The 18,478-nt window shown below is 40.3% G+C and overlaps 1 protein-coding gene across 1 annotated transcript in view; it reads right to left on the reverse strand.

The window, feature by feature from the left end:
- The window catches only part of LOC140270717 (ryanodine receptor 3-like), a 104,928-nt gene extending 86,880 nt beyond the window's left edge, over nucleotides 1–18,048 (reverse strand). Inside the window, exon 1 of the mRNA XM_072365913.1 lies at nucleotides 17,888–18,048. Within this exon, the coding sequence (XP_072222014.1) occupies nucleotides 17,888–17,935 (48 nt within the window). The 5' untranslated portion in view covers nucleotides 17,936–18,048. The remainder of the gene's footprint in view (nucleotides 1–17,887) is intronic.
- Between the last annotated feature and the right edge of the window lie 430 nt (nucleotides 18,049–18,478).

An 18,478-nucleotide genomic window follows, 5' to 3' on the forward strand; every position in this document is an offset into this window, starting at 1 on the left:
CCATCAGTCTCCCTGCAGGGGGAGAAAGCAGACGGTTGATTTGGGCCACATCAGGATAGTATCGATCCATAGATCGTATTCCTGTCTATCTGAGTGTCAAGATACTCACACACATATAGAATCATATCTCTTTATTCATAGAAGGCAGCTTTCATGTCTCTGAATCTGTCTAGACATCAAATGGCCGTCTTCCTCTGTGTTACCCCCACCTCCCAGATTCTTGAATTGTAACCTCTAACTCTGTCAGTCTCTCCACTGGGCCCTTTAGAACCTGATTTCACACAGGAAGGGTGTTTGGGTCACTTGCTGCCATTAATCATACCAATAGCTAAGCACCAAGTGAGGCTGGAGGTAAAGAGGATTCTCTCCTTAATTTGGGATGGGTTGGTGTACATAATCTGAAGAAAGTATCTCATTTCAGGACATTCTGTTGCTTTAAGCTGTCTAAAGCTGTCTATGTGTCCAAAGAAGCAATTTAAAAGATAAACCACACCAGAGCACTATAGAGAAAGGCAAAGAGTAACTCTAGTCCTATCAGAGATAATGAAACATCAAACTTCAAGAAAAAAATTATTCGACTTTTGTAATGATACAAACCGCTAAAAATTTTAACCCCCCCCCCCCCCCCCCCCCCCCCCCCATCTATATTTTGGGGTCAGAAAAATGTTTTGTTTAAAAGTCTTTCCTGCATGTTTCTCACAAAACGGCACTATATGAGAAAGCGACAGTGACACCAGGCTCATTTGTCTCTGAAAAATTTCAGAAGGAAGCCATGATTTCCAGAAACAAAATTGGCTGCAGTGACTGAGTTGCATATTTAAAGTAAAGATTTTCAAATAAATTGATGAATGAAGACAAAAGGTCAATAAATGCTAGCAGCTTGGTGATTTTGTAAAGACAAAAATCATTCTTATAACAGCAGAGCCAACATGCTGATGTTTAAAGTTCCTGTGAAACAGCTAGCAGTGTGATAGTCTACATATTTACATTTATATATGGATAAACAGAGGCTTGGGAGAGAACACTTAAAGTGTTCAGCTCCAGTGGCCTGAGCAGGCACTGTCCACTATTCTGCATCCATTCTGCAGAAAACCAAAAGGGATGTGTCACACACGTTTGCTCATTTTACAGTTGCATCTAAACTGCAGAATGATATATCTAAAAAATAACAGTTCAGTTCAGTGTGATATAAAGCAAGACATATATAAACACTGTACCGTCAAATTAGATTTGATTAGGACTTTACCATGCATCGAGTTAACCTCAGCAAATCGGCATTAGTATTTTCTAATTAAATGCATAAACATGGTGAACATCACAAATATTAACAGAATTCATCCTCGGACAATCAAACAACTGCTGTGATACTTCAGTCTGATCTAAAATGTGAACTGACAACCAAACAAACTGATTTCACATAAGATAATTCAAAATCAGTACTTAAGCTAATTATTGGCACTGTTAAAGAAAACATAATTAATTCAGCCGTCTTAAAACATACTGAGAAGTGAGCTGAGCCTCCAAGGGCACCTTGGAATTAAATTGACTCAATTGTAATACTCCCTCTCTCCCACCACATCATTCTTCCAAGCTCTGTGCGAAGACATGCCTTTGTCACCTCCACCGTGTAGATGTGTCTGTAAGAAAGACAGCAACAGCATAAAGCTCCACCGGTCTCTGGTGAGACTCCTGTGAGTAATGCTAAAGCATATCAATGAGCATACTCTGATGACAACGTGTCTTATTTTTCCCATTACAAGAAATCACGGTCTCCACGTGCATATAGGAATAATGACAATGGTGGAGACATTTGCAGGTTTTAGCAGGTTTTTCTCTTTTCCAGTCTCCTCATCCATCACCATTTTCATCACTGCTGCAAATGGGTTTATATTCCAGCCCTCCAGAAAACAAACTACTCCTCTCAAGTACCACAACACGTAAAAGCAAACTAAATCAAAAAAGCTCTCAGCCTTTAGGTTGAAGAAATTTCTACAATATTTTAGCAGGTATAATGCAGCACAGTTTGTGGCATCAGCACATGGAACACTCTCACAACCTTATCACGTGCAACACAAGGCTGCAGAGTATTTGGCAATGTATTTGCTTGAACATCCTGGAGGCACTAAAATAACCACTGTTAAGCCAAAGTCATAACATATCTGGCCAAGTCGCAAATAAACCAGAGCAAGTGAAGAAAACGCTCACACTGGTGTTTGTGAACACAGGGTGCCAGGGCATAAACTGCTTCAGTATTTCATGTTTTGTTCCAATGTCTCCCATGAGGCTTGTTTTACCACTATATGTTACACACAGAACTTTACACTTGTGCCATCACAATCCCTCTTCTCATTCCATGCGAGGCATTTTACAGAGAAAATAACTCAAGTATATGAAATCATATAAACCCTGTATAATAGTAATAAAACTTAGAAGTGCAGTTCACAACCAAAGGACAAGGTGAGAAAAGTAGTTTCATCATTAAATAAAAAAAATAAAAAAAAGGTTTTCCAAGGTTCTTTGACTCCAGTCAGCACCACCACCTCCCATGTAAAAAATGTGATAAATTAAGCTTTTACATCAAGTTAAGCTGCAAGAACTACATCCACTCAAACTATTGTACAAACTGTCTGAGTAAATGAGTAAAACCATTCTGGTGCAACAGGACATGTAAATACCTAAAAAGAGTTAATAAAGAAAAGTCAATTATACCTCCCATTAAGAGGAAATTGCCATTGCTAAGTATATCCCATCAAAGTTAAGACTTGTGGTGATAAAATCCAGGTTCCACTCCTGCAGCTGCAGCAGCTCTCTGCCTTTGAGGTCAGATTTGTTCTGTCTTTTTTAGCTTGATCCTTTGCCAAAAAAAATCAACAGTAAGCTGATCCAACTGGGCACCAAGCAGCCCCCAGAGGGGAGGCTGGAAAGCAGCTAGACATAGGTGAAAGGAAAGGAAAGGAAAGGAAAGGAAAGGAAAGGAAGTTATGGAAAAATATTCTATCCCAATGCAGTCCAACACAGTAATCTGCAGCACTTGCCTCCACTTGCCTTTGTCCCCATGTGACATTATTTTGCTGTGTAATGGTAATAAATGTCCATTACCCAGGGCCTGATACCAGTGAATGCTGTTTAGAGACCAGCTCTCACACAGAGACTTTGTTCCGGACAGATTGATTCTACTGGTTGGGCACTGCAGAACAAAACACAGCTGGACAGCAACTGTACCCCCTACAAGCACACTGTCCTCCTTTGACTTTCATGTCTCACAAGCACACATACACAGTACATGGGCACAGAAAAGACCTGGGACCAGATGCATACACACAAACACAAGATGAACACATGTACACCTTTTCCTACACACAAACTGGTATTTTAGAATGAAAGAATGTCCCCATGCATTTTTCAGATGATGCATCCATGTTCTTGCAGCAACTTAACCCTGATTTAATGAAGTGGAAATGAAAAGAAATAAGACAAAACAGATTCTACTCTCTCTCTAACTGTATAGAACAGAGATTTCTTTTCAGGTTATGTTTCTTATCATAAGTGTTTCTGATGATACCCCAGATGCTGTCCTTGTGTGAGCTGATTTGCCTTGCTGCCGTTTATTAGTAATTTCACTATTTGTTTATTTCTCTATTTATCTATCATTTGCTCTGAACGTTTCCCGTTCAGCAGTTGTTGTTGTTTTGTTTGTGATTTCAGAACTGAGAGATATACCATTGTGATATATCCACAGCAACAACATGAAGAAAAACCTAATGTAGGTAGAAGAGAACTGCTGTCTTTAACGATGCACTATAAAAAAAACAAAAAAAACAATGGCGGTTTGAGGAACCATTGTATCTTTAAATACATGTTTTCATTTTCATCAACACCAACAGTCGCACTGAAAATATTTCTGTGGACACAGAATCCTAACCCAAATAAGTGTTACATAAATGTTACTTGGACTTAACTTTCAAGCATCATTGACTTAGAAAAGTTAACTGTGAAATACGCAGAACTTCATATAAACCCATCTGAATAAAACCAAAGTACAAACCATTCAGAATGGATACACAGCTAAATTTCTGGCAGTCACGCTGTAGTTTGTGATGCTATAGCAACTATCTGCATCAATAAAATCTCAGACATTGCGTCTGACATTGCGTCTATGTTTTCCTGTAATAGTGCTCTAGTATCAGAGGAAGCACTCTGAGGCAAGAATGTTTGTTCCAGAATAATCTGGTAGAGATTACAGCTCTCTGCTGGTTTACTGTCAGAATGATTCACAGGTTTGCAGCCTAATGCTCTCACACACTGTGGTGTGACAGCAGTGAAGAGGCAAAGAGAAAGAGAACAACCAAAAAAAACTTTGGACTAGGGGAGAGAGGCTTTGTTCTCATGGCTCAGTGTTGCTGTGTAAATGGGAGTGCTAATGCTCATCTTGAGGCAAACTACTGAACATGCTGACCCCAGTGCACAGACGGAGTGAGAGAAGAAGAGACAGAAAAAGCAAACAGGGACATAGAGAACACAAAGACCTCACAAACAGACAGATGCATCATTAAAATCCCATGGCCAAGGTGACACAACAAATTAATCATGACATCCGTCAAAATTCTACCCTTCTGTAAAGGCTGTGCTGAGGATAACAGCCTTATAGCTTGTTACTGAACCGTGTCAGAGGCTAGATGCTGGTACAAAATGCATGCAGCTGCACCCTGGTCTACAATGTTAGAGTTAATAAATACATATTCTAAACTGTGTGCTTTAGATCTAATGATGGTGTACAATATCAGGCTAAGTGAGTCATGTTTATCTATAGCCCACATGCAATTTCTTAACGGGTGTTAAAAGCCTATAACAGCACATCCCGAGTCAGCTTTACACCACCATCGACACCAAGCTCTGCTGACATTCCAAGAATAAATAAATGAGAAAATACCATCAAGACACAGGGAGATAATCTAATCTCAGATGTTTCAATAGTCCTACCCATAGTTGATGCTCTCAGGCTGATTCTCTCTGTGTGTGAGTGTGCTTAAGAGTCATCTGGCACATACTAGGTTTCAGACCTGGACTGTCTGAACACAGCAGGCAATCTAATTACCCAATCACCATACACACTATACAGCTGTGAACAGCAGCTACCATATGGACCAAGGCAATCCATCTTGAAGATTGGACAGGTATGGCAATCACTGTGAAGCTACATCTTACCTGGCACAAAATGTTTGGAGCTGTTTTTGGCTTCGTGCTGTAAGAGTATGTCACAGCATACAATGGATATACTAAACAAGTGAAAGAGTATTAAGAATGGGGGTGTGATGTGCAGCCGGTAACCTGAGAGGAAAGTTTAGACAGCATATGAGTGAGCTCTGCAGGCAAATTAAATCCCTCCCAGGTCTGGATGTATTAAGCCTGGCTTCATTTATCAGTGCTGAAGGAGCAAAGCAGGCCAGCTGTGAAGTGTTTCATTGTACCTTGCAGCACTGCTCTGCCTCATTGCTGTCTTTAATGTGAAAAGCTAAGTAAGAGTTTTCATCCCCTCATTTCTTGCTTCAGGCTTCAACTATTCAAGCTACTTAAAAATGAAATGATAATAAAAACACTGGAAGTGAAGATGTGTGCACTGTTTCCATGTGCTTGGAGTTGTTATTGCACTTTACCCCTGACTACAGGATGACACTGGGGATGCTTAGAGGCAACATGTGACAATACTGCAGCTACTAGCCTTGCACCAGAGAACAAAAGGAGCAGACTGCTTTTCTCCACCATAGCTTACTGTCCACGCAGCATCCTCGCTTATTGGGGGAACTGAAACTTTTTAGGGCAGAGTGGAGCAAATTGAAAACAGGCTGCTTTGACCTCCTGAGGAGCAATGTGCTGTATTTTTAGGGGAAGAGCTTTCCTGGAGGTCCAAAGGGGGAGCAATATTTGCAGATGAAGAATTAGTATCTTTCCTGTATCCAGGAAGTCAAGCATGATTTTGACTCCCTTTCTCAACTCTGTGACGCTAGAGAAAGTCCCAGTTGGTACAGGAACGGAAATTACACTTTGCTGTCAGGTCAAGGAAGTGGAAGTACTGGATATCTGACCTAGAATGTCAACATGAGCAAAGACTGCAGTTAATCCAGAAAATATGTTGTGCCATTCAAAGCTGGTTTGCTTAGTTTAGCTGGCTTAGCAAAAACTTAATTGTTACATAATTGTTTATGTTAAGCTAAACTGCTTCCAGGTTAACATAGTTATGCTATGTTATGCTAAGCTTAAATGTTTCTAGTTTAGCTTGACAAAAACTGGAAATAGAGCAATTTGTACAAAAACTTATGAGCAAAAGCAGCAACTTCACCATTGATATACTGTATGCGCAAAGCTGGAGCAGTGACTCCCACAGTTGACCTACACACTTTAGTTTTTAAACAAATTAAACAAGTAAGATATTACATATCAATATGCCAGGTATGTGCTGGTCAATGCTGGTGGCTGTAGAATTATAACTACAACTCATGTATGAAAGCTATTATCAAAGGCTTGGTAGGAAAGCAAACAGTCATATCTGTATGTTATCAAACTGTTTATAAATAATAAATTGCCAAGCCTTTTCATGCTATTACAGCGATCAAACAGTTCGTATAATTGCTAATAACTTGTATGTCTCCACGGGATTATGTATCACTCTTCATTCATATGTTTGAGGTTGTATTTCTTTGCCATCAACGCTCCATGGATTCTTGATGGGATACTTTGTTGGCAATTTAAAAAAAAAACACTAACTGTATGTATCTGATCATTGTGTTCATCCATCCATTTTCTATACCTTTTTAATCCAATTCAGGGTTGCAGGGGGGCTGGAGCCTATCCCAGCTGCCCTTGGGCAAAAGATGGGGTGCACCCTGTATTGGTTTCTAGTCCATCGCTGGGCCATCACAGAGGCACACACTCACACTCACTCCCCGGGTAAATTTAGAATCACCAGTCAACCTGACTTGTATGTTTTTGGACAGTGGGAGGCAGTCAGAGTCAAAGGCAGGCACCAATATCACATCAATATAAATTCATTTGAGAATAACTCTCATGACATTCATCAGAATTGAAATGTAAAAGCATGCATGTTACATCAGGTCTGACTGTGTTAGCGTGGACAGTTTTGGAGATGTAATTTTTCATAAATATATATTTAAAAACATAAATCATTCAAATCCTTAACGCATTGTCTAACCATCATCAGCAAGTTGTTGATATTTTTCAATACCAGTGGAAATGATGCATCCATCCATCCATTTTCTACGCTCACTTTATAGGGTTGTAGGGGGCAGGAATCTATCCCAGTGGGCAGTAATTGAGAAACAGGGAACACCCTGTTGCCTGTCAGATAAAACCAACTGATCACATTAAGACTCATTAAAAATAAGAAATTAGCATGAGGTATGAATAATTATTGGCTCAATTATATTTCACAGTTCCAAAACTGTGCAGATAACAGTGTCTACAAGGTTTTTGCCAGGAAAGACATGGTTTTATATTCTAAATGAACTACTGACATTCCTTTTACCCTGTTCTGCAGAGACCTTGACATTGCAACAGTACACTTATTCCATATATATGCAATAACAGTGATTGTGCCGTCACTTTATTTTGATTTAAAATAGCCAAAGTCCTTTAATGCATAACCTGACAAAAATTCCTCAGTACACTCATCCATTAGATTCTGAGCATAAGTTGTGACGGTCTCCCAGAACGTACGAGAGCAGAGACTGAACTACAGCTGAGGCACCGCTGTGTCAAACTCAATTTGTTCAGAGACTCGTGATGAAAACCAGGTGAAGGGTTCTGGTATCACAGCTAAATCACAGCTGAGACTCAGAGAAAAGGATCACACTTTGAAGGAGTGGGAATATTGGAGCAAAGAGATTATCTGACTTAGTGACTAACCTACGAACATGCCCCTCTGAGAGAAGTGTCATGAAAACGCAAATGTTTGTGCTCAAAAAACATACTGCATGGCTCAACTCATCTGAGCCCACAGTTGTAAGACAGCTTCTTGAAGGGCAATTTCTCCCACAACCAAAATGAACCAGTACCGCTCTGATTTGTCATACATCTTCAGAAGAGGCTCTCAAAAACCTGGCGAGGGACTTGTTCAAGTGTCAGCTCCTCAGCTATTTTACTGCAGTAATACCTCTCTAAGATGAGAGGGGGCTGAGAAAAACTGAGCAATGTTGAAGAGAAGCTCAGCCCAGCAGATGCATAAAAATGCTCCCCTTCCTTGATGTGTTCCCTCACCTGCAGGGTGAGACATAAACCACACTATAAAAGTTCTCTCTGCAGACTCCTAGAGGAAAGTAGAAGGCAGTAAGACGATATATGTTAGAAAGGAATGATGTTGAAAACTGAAAACACAATAGAGAGAAGGTTTAAGCGAGCATGTGTGTGACTGAGAGTACCGTTGCTGCAAATGCAACCCTCATGAATCTCTTGCACTGCTTGCTGGTGAGAGCATACTTCAAAACACACATTGTTGACTCTGCAGCAGTAAGGTCCAATAAAGGGGGTGAAAATGTCTCCTTGCATGCACTGTAGTCTTGAATCCTTCCAGACATCGCTCGAATTTCTGAGCAAAGCAACGATTGTGTGTGAAGATTGAGCAAATTATTACACACACTCAGTCAATCAATTAGATTAATTGCCAACAATCAGTAACATGCACCGGTGACATTACAATCCAGCATTAAAATTTCTGTAGATTGCCAAGGCTTGCTTAAAGAAAGTTTCTCCTGTAAAGTGAGTCTCAACAGCAGCAGATTGAAGCAGTAAACACTCCTCTAATGGCTTATTAGAGGCACAGTGGGGAGACAGAACATTAGACATAATTGCACTAGATACTGAAGCTGCTTTATGTAGGAGGGGAATGATTCACATACACGACCAACAGAAGTTATTTTAATGATTTTTATTTGAGGGAACCATAAGAAGCAGTGGCATTGTTTCTGTGGTAACAGCAATGTCAGTTGCACAAAGATCACAATCCTAAAAAGTGCTGTTTGTCATTTCAGGAAGGTGGTTTTATTCAGTGAAATGAGTGACCTTTTTACCAAGATGTGATGTGTCACAGTTTGGGGCTTCTGTTGGTGTTTTATTCTAAAATCACTCACTTTCATGCTTCCAAGTCTTTTTTGCTTCCAACCTTTTTCAATTCTCTTCCATTTACGCATCGCCAGAGACCAGTAATCTAATCAGCTTCTCCACATACATAACTCCCTTTGTTTTCTGCTAGCTCTAGCTCTCAAACCATTTTCACTTTATTCCTATGTGTGTGTTTCTTAGCAGGATTATGCAAAAAAATATAAAGCCAGATTTTAGAAACTTTGTGGGGAGTTGGGGCTCAACTCCAGGTTTCTGTGAATTTGTATGTTCTCTCCGTGTATGCATGGGTTCTCTCTGGGTACTCGGGTTTCTTCCCACTGTCCAAAAACATGCATGTTAGGTTAATTGGTGTCTCTAAATTGTCCTTAATAGTGAGTGAGTGTGTGTGGTTGTTTAGGTGTAAAACATTGAATTGTATGACTTTTCTCTCTGTCTAGTGTCCTATGTTTGACCCACCCTCTTTACTGACACAACATCAAGTATCTAACTGTGTATCTTCACAAAAGGCTGCAAACTGTTTAGTCATGGCTAAATATCAAACATATCAAGGTTTTGTTTTCTAAAAAGTTTCAAATGAGCCAAACCTTTTCTTACTGAAAAGATTTCATGCCATCCCTACTGCTTATGTCTTTTTTTCAAAACACATCATAAATTTCAATTGTAACTTCAAATTGTGTTACTGTAGCAACTAGGCATGTTGTGGTCAGTGACATTACCTGCTCGACTGCCCAGTTACACAAAACATTCACATTCTCAAACCTTAATCTGGAGAAATGTCCATCGTTATTTTTGCTATAAATATTGGTGGTCTGAGATGTATTTTACCAATATAGAAACTACAAGCTTCAGTGTGTTTCTGTGACCCTCCTCTGTAGCTAAATATTACTGCTGATGACTACGACCCTGACATCATTCTGTACTTGGCTAAAATATAGTCAACTTGAGGATTTGTCATATAAATGTGTTAGGGAAAATAATGGACCAAAGACAAAACTGACTGAGAAGTGTGAGACTGAAAGAAAAAGGGTCCAATTAAAAATTCAACTGCTGCTTTAGCACCAAGGACAGTACATGAATTAATCAATAAACAGCACAGTAAGGTCACGGTCAGGGCCATAGACATGCAACATGAAAAATATCAGTAAAAAAATAGATCAATGTGTCCAGCAGACTAGACTTATATAATCAACTAAAGAATCCTTGGCCTCCGTACCCACTCTGCTACAAGGCTATGTGAGGGTGTGGAAGGTTGCCAGTGGAGAAGCGTTTTGGTCATTGTGCAAACGAGAGAGCTGGTGGACCCCCCTCATCACACCTCACACCTCCAACAGAAAAACGAGAACATCTTTAGGTCTGTAACTAATGCCCATATAGCTTCTGTTGCTTTTCTTGCTAAGATTAAGATTCTGTAAGACATGTATAATTTCTGCCACTACTGCGGTCTGTCACTTAAAGATATAATAAGCGGTGAATATTCTTGATGTTATGCCGTAGTGTGGGATTAGGAGAAATGTTGTCCATTTCCATCCATCCATCCATTTTCTATACCCGCTTAATCCATAGGTCGGGTCGTGGGGGGGCTGGAGCCTATCCCAGCGGTCATCAGGCGAGAATATTGTCCATTTGTAAATGAAAAATGATCTGCTGTGACTCAGGAAGAAATTAGATTCATGGACAAGGTAATGCATTAAAGTTTTGTTCATATTATGTTTAGTCATTTACTTAAGTGCACATCATTTCATTCTAATAATACTGGCAGTAATGTTTGCTCTGATAATTGCTAACTTTCCCTAAGACTAGTTGCATTAGTATTACTGTATCCATGTCAGAGAAAGATATGAATCTGTGTATGAATGGGTGACTGTGACTTATAGTTGAGAGCTTTGAGACTAGAGAGGGTTATACAACTGCAACCCATTTACAGTCAATACAGCAGCTTCTGTAGTTATTGTCATGTGGCGAAAGCCAGACAATTTTTACCTGTGAAATGAACCTTCACTAATGGACCTGCATTCAGCTGATCTATGACAGAGCAATTCAAAAAGAGACAAGTGAAAGGAGAGGGAACAACAAACTAGGATAAATTTGCAGGGAGCATAGATTTTGTTTTGGAACAAATAGATAAAGATTTTTTTTTTAAAGTAAATTCAGAGAAAAGAGCCAACATAAACTGCCAAGAACCTACAGCAAAGAGAAGCAAAGATGGACCTGCTAGCTCTGGAGGAGGCAGCAGCTAACGATGGTGACTGGAGGTGGTGCAGCCTGTGTGGCAAGTGCACACAGCCTTATGGTGTTTGAGACGCTTGCTGGCTTAATTACAGTACAATGTTGTAGTCCAAAGCAGCAAACCATGGTTATCATTAACCATTAAGTGGCTGAAATACACAACAAGAAAACCAAGCATCACCATGGCATCAGGGTAAGTGGTATTTTTTAAGATAATGGAGACAAATTATTTTGTTTCTGGTCACACTAGCAACACTGATTGGGGTTTAAAGTATGTTTTTTTTTTTTTTTTTAATTTTTTAAATAAGAAACATAATTTCCAAATGACAGGGCGGGCAGAAAGGAAGAGTAGACACAATTTACGCATTATCCCCCACTGATGACTCAGAATATTGTGTATGAAGAAACATGATGAAGTGCCCCCTAACACAAAAAGGAAGGAATTTGAGGAGTATTTTTGACACATGTCACCCAACCTAGTTATCGTCAATGTTTTTAATGTGAACTAATAATATGTTTCCACTTAGTGACTGTTCAGATTACCACTAAACTGTCAAAAGAGCTAAAATATTAAGAGGATTGGCAGCTGCTGTTCCATATAATTGCAAGCTGAATCTACTAAGATGCTGAAAAAGTTTCTCCCACATAACATCCAACAGTAAGTGCGCAGCAGAGTGACATAACTGAACACATCTGAGGCGCATTAGTCAGCACTGTCACATCAAGACCATGTGATTCAGTAGCTGAAAACAAAAATGGCATGCATGTTGGAGGTCCTCAACCACAGGGGAAAGGTCTTCCATAGGAGGAAGCTTCCTACACTGCCTTATCAAATATTCATTCTCTAAAACACTCCATCAATCAGGCCCGCTTACTGCATGCCACTGACATTGCTGAGGAAATTTCTTCATTTAGTGCCACGATCAATAGCTCATTACAGCAGCTTTACACTGGGTTGTCTCTGGGCAGACGTGCTGGCTTAATTCCCTCTACATCACAGGCCTATCTGATCTGTCCATCTTCATCACACAACAGCCTCCTTCTGAACAACACATCCAATCTAAAACCTCACACACACACACAAACACACTCTCACTTTTCTGCAAGCTGAGTTTTTGAAAGTGCGATTTTGAGAACTGTGAATTAGTTTTAGGCCAAGCTAATAAGCAAAATGAGAAAAATCAATATTGCAGTGTAGTGGCAGTGGTATACTTCATGTTCATGTGCAGCACAGACATATAATATATACAGTATTTGATCGATGAGATGTCTTATGCATGATCTATCTTTGCAGTTTAATTGCAACCTGTACAGGAAAAGAAATTTAAAAATTCTAATTTTCATACACATTACTTGTGAACATAACAGCTGGCAGAAACATATTCAAACAACACCAGGCAAGGAAATATAACCTGCGACGCTTTGCATTAACAGAAGAAGATTTCTTAGTTTCGAATCCGCACCACTAGACTCAAAATATCTTTGGTTGCTAGTGAAGCTGAGCTATTACTTTTTATAACTCAACCATGAAATGACAGCAGACCTCATCATAATGACATTAAAGTTCCCTTCCTTAGTGTCAAGTAGAATGCAGGGATGTGCTGAACTGAATCCCCATCTGGGAGAATAATTTCATGGTAATCTCAAATAATTAGAGACAGGCCATGTGACAGAGCTACAGGAGGAGTGACTATGAATCCCTGTGCAAACAAGTTTAAACTTACAGTCATGTGAAAAAGACAGTACACTGCCTAAAGTTCTAGGATTTTATGTATTAACGCACGATATAAAATGCGTCTGGTTCTTATTTGATAAATATGACCTCAGATTAACAACAACACAACATATTACACTGTGTCATCCTTTATCTAACAAAAACTAAGCAAAATTGCAAGACCAGTGTGTGAAAAAATAAGTACATTGTCACTGCTTCCAGTGGGAATGAAGAGGACAAGTAGCAAACTGATGTTTCCAATTAAATGCACTTGGTTAATTGATCATCAGCCAGGGTGAGCACCTCTATAAAAGCTGAGCATTCAGGTATGAGATAACACAATGTCAAGGAGGAAAAACATCAGCAATAAACTTACAGAGGAAACTCTTGCTGCCCATCCATCTGGGTAGGATTATAATTCACCTTCCAAAGTATCTGAAGTTCATAATTCATTCATTCATCAGATTATTTACAAGTGCAATGATCAAAGCAGAGATGTTTGATCAAAAGGCACAGCACCATAAAAATCTAACTCTTCCTATCAGCACAAATGCATCATACCAACTGTCAAGCTCGGAGGTGGAGGGATGATGGTTTGTGCTTGTTTGCAGCCGTGGAACCTGGGCGCCTTACAGTCACTGAGTTGACCGTGAACTTCTCCGTCTACCAAAGTATTCTACAGCCAAATGTCAGGACACATTTTTTCATCCGAATTTGGGTTTTGCAACAAAATAACAATCCCTCATGATGCAACGTTATAACGTTTGAAGTCTAGTTTATCAGAGGTTTTCATAAACTTTTTACTATGGCATAACTCATCTGCACCTCACATACTGAAACATTGTTTTGGGGACCTTATCATCACACTCACATTCGTAGGCTCAATTTTTTGCAGAAGAGGTTTTGCAGCATTGCTACAATTATCTGCAGGGTTGCTCACTCAGTCCCTCACTTCATTTAGCTTGAATTTATTTAACTTTTTAACATTCATAAATGTCAAACTTGCATTTTCAAAATTCCACATTTGCCTGCTTTATCTCGTATGTCTTGTGAAGCACATTTTATCAACAGTTGTGAACACAATTACTATATGAGTCAAGTAAACTCACTACACATCCGACTGCACTTTCAAATATAGGCCTGGTACATGTTTGTTGAGCCAAACTTAATTACTATTCAGGTCTTGTATGTATTTATGTTTGCTTTATGGAGATGTTTGTACTCAAATGATGTTCTATATTTGTAAACACATTTATGATCACTCATTTATATAAAGTGCTTTCAGACAGTTTCGGTTTTATGTCTTATGTGTATGTGTAACAGTGACCCACTCCTGAGTTGTTTCATTTACATTTTACGCTACCTGTGGTATTTTTGTTTATTTTGTCTGACAACATTACCTTTGTGTTTGTTTGTTTTTTATATATAATGAGGTGAGATTTATCTTCAACCCCCCACTGGGTTTTCTTCATCTCACCTGCACATTTTGTTTGTTTTTATGGCTTTGTTTATTTGTGTAAATAAAATTAGTCCTAAAATAATTTTGACTCACTAAAGATGACTGTGCTTGCCTCTGGATCACCTTCACGGGTGCTCTCAGACCACTATCTAAAATAGCAGGTTACCTCTTGCATTGTGTTCAGATGAACACATTACTCATAAATGTCCACAGCACACAAAGCTACAGTCATTCATGAGATAAATCGGGAAATCAGGACAAGTGAACCAAGTGAGTGCAAATTATAACAAAAGGGAAATAAGAAGAGAGCATAAAAAGAACAGAAAAGCACAACATTAACAGAGGAGCACAAAAGAGACACCCAGCAGGGTGTACATAGCTCCAGCTCCGAAGGCACAGGTCCAGCCAAAATGAGCTCTTTTCTGCTCTTCCACTCTTGGTCTTTCTTCTGAAGCAGCTTGTTTAGGCTCATTGCATTATTCCTCTGCGTTGCTGCATCGACAGTCATCGCCTGGATGCAAAGTGAGGTTTGTGCCTTCACATAAACAAGCCATGTGCTGCCACAGTGCATTAGTCACAGCCTTAGTCTGGCCTTTTCAAAGTCGCTACACCCACTCAAACTGCTAATAGATCCCCAGAATTTGATATTCGCCTAGCAGGGATCCTCACAACAGAGAAGCTGTGTGTGTGTGTGTGTAGGATGCTGCACCATGCATTTACTAATACGTGTTCTTTTGTCAGGATGATTTTAAATTAAACAAAAGGAAAAGCAGAGTGTGCCAAGAACAAAAGTTTGTCATGATTCCTTCTTCTTCTTCTCCTCAACACAACACATATAACAAAAGCAAGTCATTTAGATAACTAAGTTTACATAACAAGCACCCAGAGCAACATAACCATCAGTTGATATCTTATTCACTATGTTTCTTATTATAGGGATGGTGCATCTGAGGACTTTTACAAACAGGACAAATAGAATATGCAGGCTCACTGAACTCTCTGTGCAGCTGTATGACATTAAACAGCAGTTTGTGGGAGAAGCTTTTCTCTGCATCTCCTGACTCACAATCAGCACCGTTCCTCTTCCTGCGACATCAAATTACCCATGGCTGAGAGATAGCCTCGCTCTTTCCCTCTCCTCCTCTGCTCTCCTCCCACTGAGTTGGGTTTATAGGCAGCGGTCCGGCAGGGGTAATTTCTGCTACCACTCCAGGGAAATTACTTTGTGTTGTTGTAGAAAAGACAGTTTGCAAACTGCTTTATCAAGCTCCTTGACTCCAATAACAGTCAACATTTGAATGCAAGCAAGAAATAAGTCTTTACATTCCCACACACACTAAGTGATACTAATGTAAAGGCAAGGATGGGGACTGTGTGACTGTGTAGCTGAGCATCTGTTTCTGCAGGACTGATTCTAGCTACGCGCCATGGAAAAATGTACGTCTTTGTACATATGCACATGTTCTCATACATTCATACTTGTAGCTGCTCTTCTCTTCTAGGCTGGAGTGGTTCAGCTGTGTGTCTTGCTTGGCTGATGAATAATTTCTGCACTGTGCTCTGCTGTGGCACGTCTGGTGCAGCCTGACTGCACCACACAGCTCCAGCTCAGCATTTGCATTCAGCACACACGTGCGCGTGCACAGACACACACTTTTACACTTATGAACACCAAGCTTGCTCAAAGCACCCCAATTCCAATATCATCATCATCAGCTGCTTCAGCATGGAGTGATGCAACAAGCTGTTTAGTTTCCTTTAAAATAACAGCCATTTCCTATTTATGTAACACGTGCAGGAAAATGACCACCGCACACCTGACAAATTGGCAATATAAATCTACTAAACTACAACTGTCAGAGAGGGTTGTGTGTAACAATCTTGACTGAGGACTATAGTGGCATTTAAGTTCAATGCCCAAAATGAGAAGAAATGGTGCTGAAATGTCAACTCTATTTTGAAGTGGCAGGCATGCTGATGTGGTGACCTCTTTGTATTGCGGTTAAAAGGTTGGGAGGGCTGCAGGACAAATAAGTAGTAGAAGGCTTCAGCTTTTTTTCTAAGTTAAAAAAAGAAGATACATTTTAAGATCATCACCAGGGTTGCAAGCATGGTTTTTACTGTCTTAGTCGAGGTTCTATTAAATCTGTTGTTCAAGATTCCCTGGAGGAAATTTTGTGCTCACTTTGTTTGGTTAAATCTAATTATTAAGAAAAAATTAAGAAAAAATTGCTGCAAAAGTATCATAGGACTGCTATAAAATGTGAATATCAGCACTGTGGTTGCCTCAGTGTACAGCAGGTTGCACATCTGTGAGCAGCTTAATACAGGGAGACCACAAGCAGTAGTGCCAGTGATATGTGCAACCAAACACCTCCTACTGTCCTCAGGGGCTTGCCAGAAGACCTCCAGCGCTCTGCTCCTTCATCTATCCTGGACAAGTGTGTATTTTCAGACGTGATGTGGTTCTAAATGCATTTGTCCATGGATGAGCCAATCATGTCATCATCTATCTTTGTCAACAGTGGGAAGTGTCACATATTTTCAAGCTTAAACACTCAACCTCAGCTAAAGAAATACATCTCAACGAAGCAGCAAATATTTCCACTGTAGCGCAGCTGTGGCCAAGAAGAGCAAATGATGTACAGCCTCTGTGTAATCTTAAATTATTGCCCCTTTATATAAGCATGCATTACAGTGTGTCTATATAGGCTTCGCAGCCAACAAGTGAAACAACATGAGTAGTCTGGCTTGTCTGCAACCATACTGCATCGATTAGAAAATGCTGTCATTGGATCATTTGCATAGACCTTTTGCTGGTGTACAGGAGCCCTGGGGTGACTGTCTGGACAGGCTGCTTACACTGCAAGGTTACCACGTTTTAATATATGACACAGCTGGTTCAGAACCCATTTTCCTCAAAGAGACAAAAGTGATGCCAGAGCAACAATTAAGCCGTTTGATTCTGTGAGTTACTTTAAGTTAAATCACAGCGTGTGTACTCTCAGACTCGGTCCAATTGTGGACACATGATGATAACAAGGAAGCAGCATAGTGCAAAGGTTAGTTTTCCACGGCACGGATATTGCTGCTGTTAACTTCTTGAGACGGAGGCTGCAGAAAAGACAATAGCTGTCAGTGAGCGATGCGCAAAACAATAGAGCACAATCACTGCCTGTAAAATCAGCAAGAAGGCTGGGGGTTATCAAAGGCTACCTGTTAAAGCAGCGAACCAATTTAGGAAAGTGGCCGGCAATCGACAGAATGAATCTCACATACATGAAATAGGGAGCTACACACATTTTCTCAACCACCGGAGCAGCTCTTCAAGTGCAAGCGGCCGGAAATGTACTTACAGTCCTGAGGAACTGAATCTCATCCTCTCCTTCTCCACCTTCAGCCATGGCTGCAAAGGAGCCCGTTCAGACTCCACTGGCTCCTCTCTCCTATCGATATTAGCATATAGCTAATCCACGGTCGTACAGCGGGGAGAATTCCGCAGCATGTGTCAGTCAAGCCCCTGTGCTCACGCCCCGCTCGCCGGAGGAGGAGTGTGGGCTGGAGCAACTGGGAATGGTGTGAAGTGCTGAAGCACAGACACAGCAGCGGGGTCTCTATCTTCGACGTAACCGACAGAGCTTATTAATACAGACATGAAAGCGCGAATATTCAAACAATTATTGCGCTGAATAGAGACAAGCACTGCCACGTGAGGCTGTTTTTCTCGCCATGTCTGTCAGACAGCACGCTAAGGTGTTTTTACTGAGCTGTTTCCAATGTGGGTTCACTTCAGCACCATGGTCAGCGCACAAACGCTCCCACTGTGGAAAGTGCATCCACGGCTTGTTTGTGTGGTTGTTTCTTTACGTTTTATGAAGACCAGCAACAGGACTGACTATTGATTGCATGACTGTCCGCACATCTCCGGGCAGCTTGATGCATCATTT

The sequence above is a fragment of the Leuresthes tenuis genome, unplaced genomic scaffold (genome assembly GCF_036924035.1).
Source record: "Leuresthes tenuis unplaced genomic scaffold, fLeuTen1.0.hap1 SCAF_15, whole genome shotgun sequence".
NCBI lineage: Eukaryota > Metazoa > Chordata > Actinopteri > Atheriniformes > Atherinopsidae > Leuresthes > Leuresthes tenuis.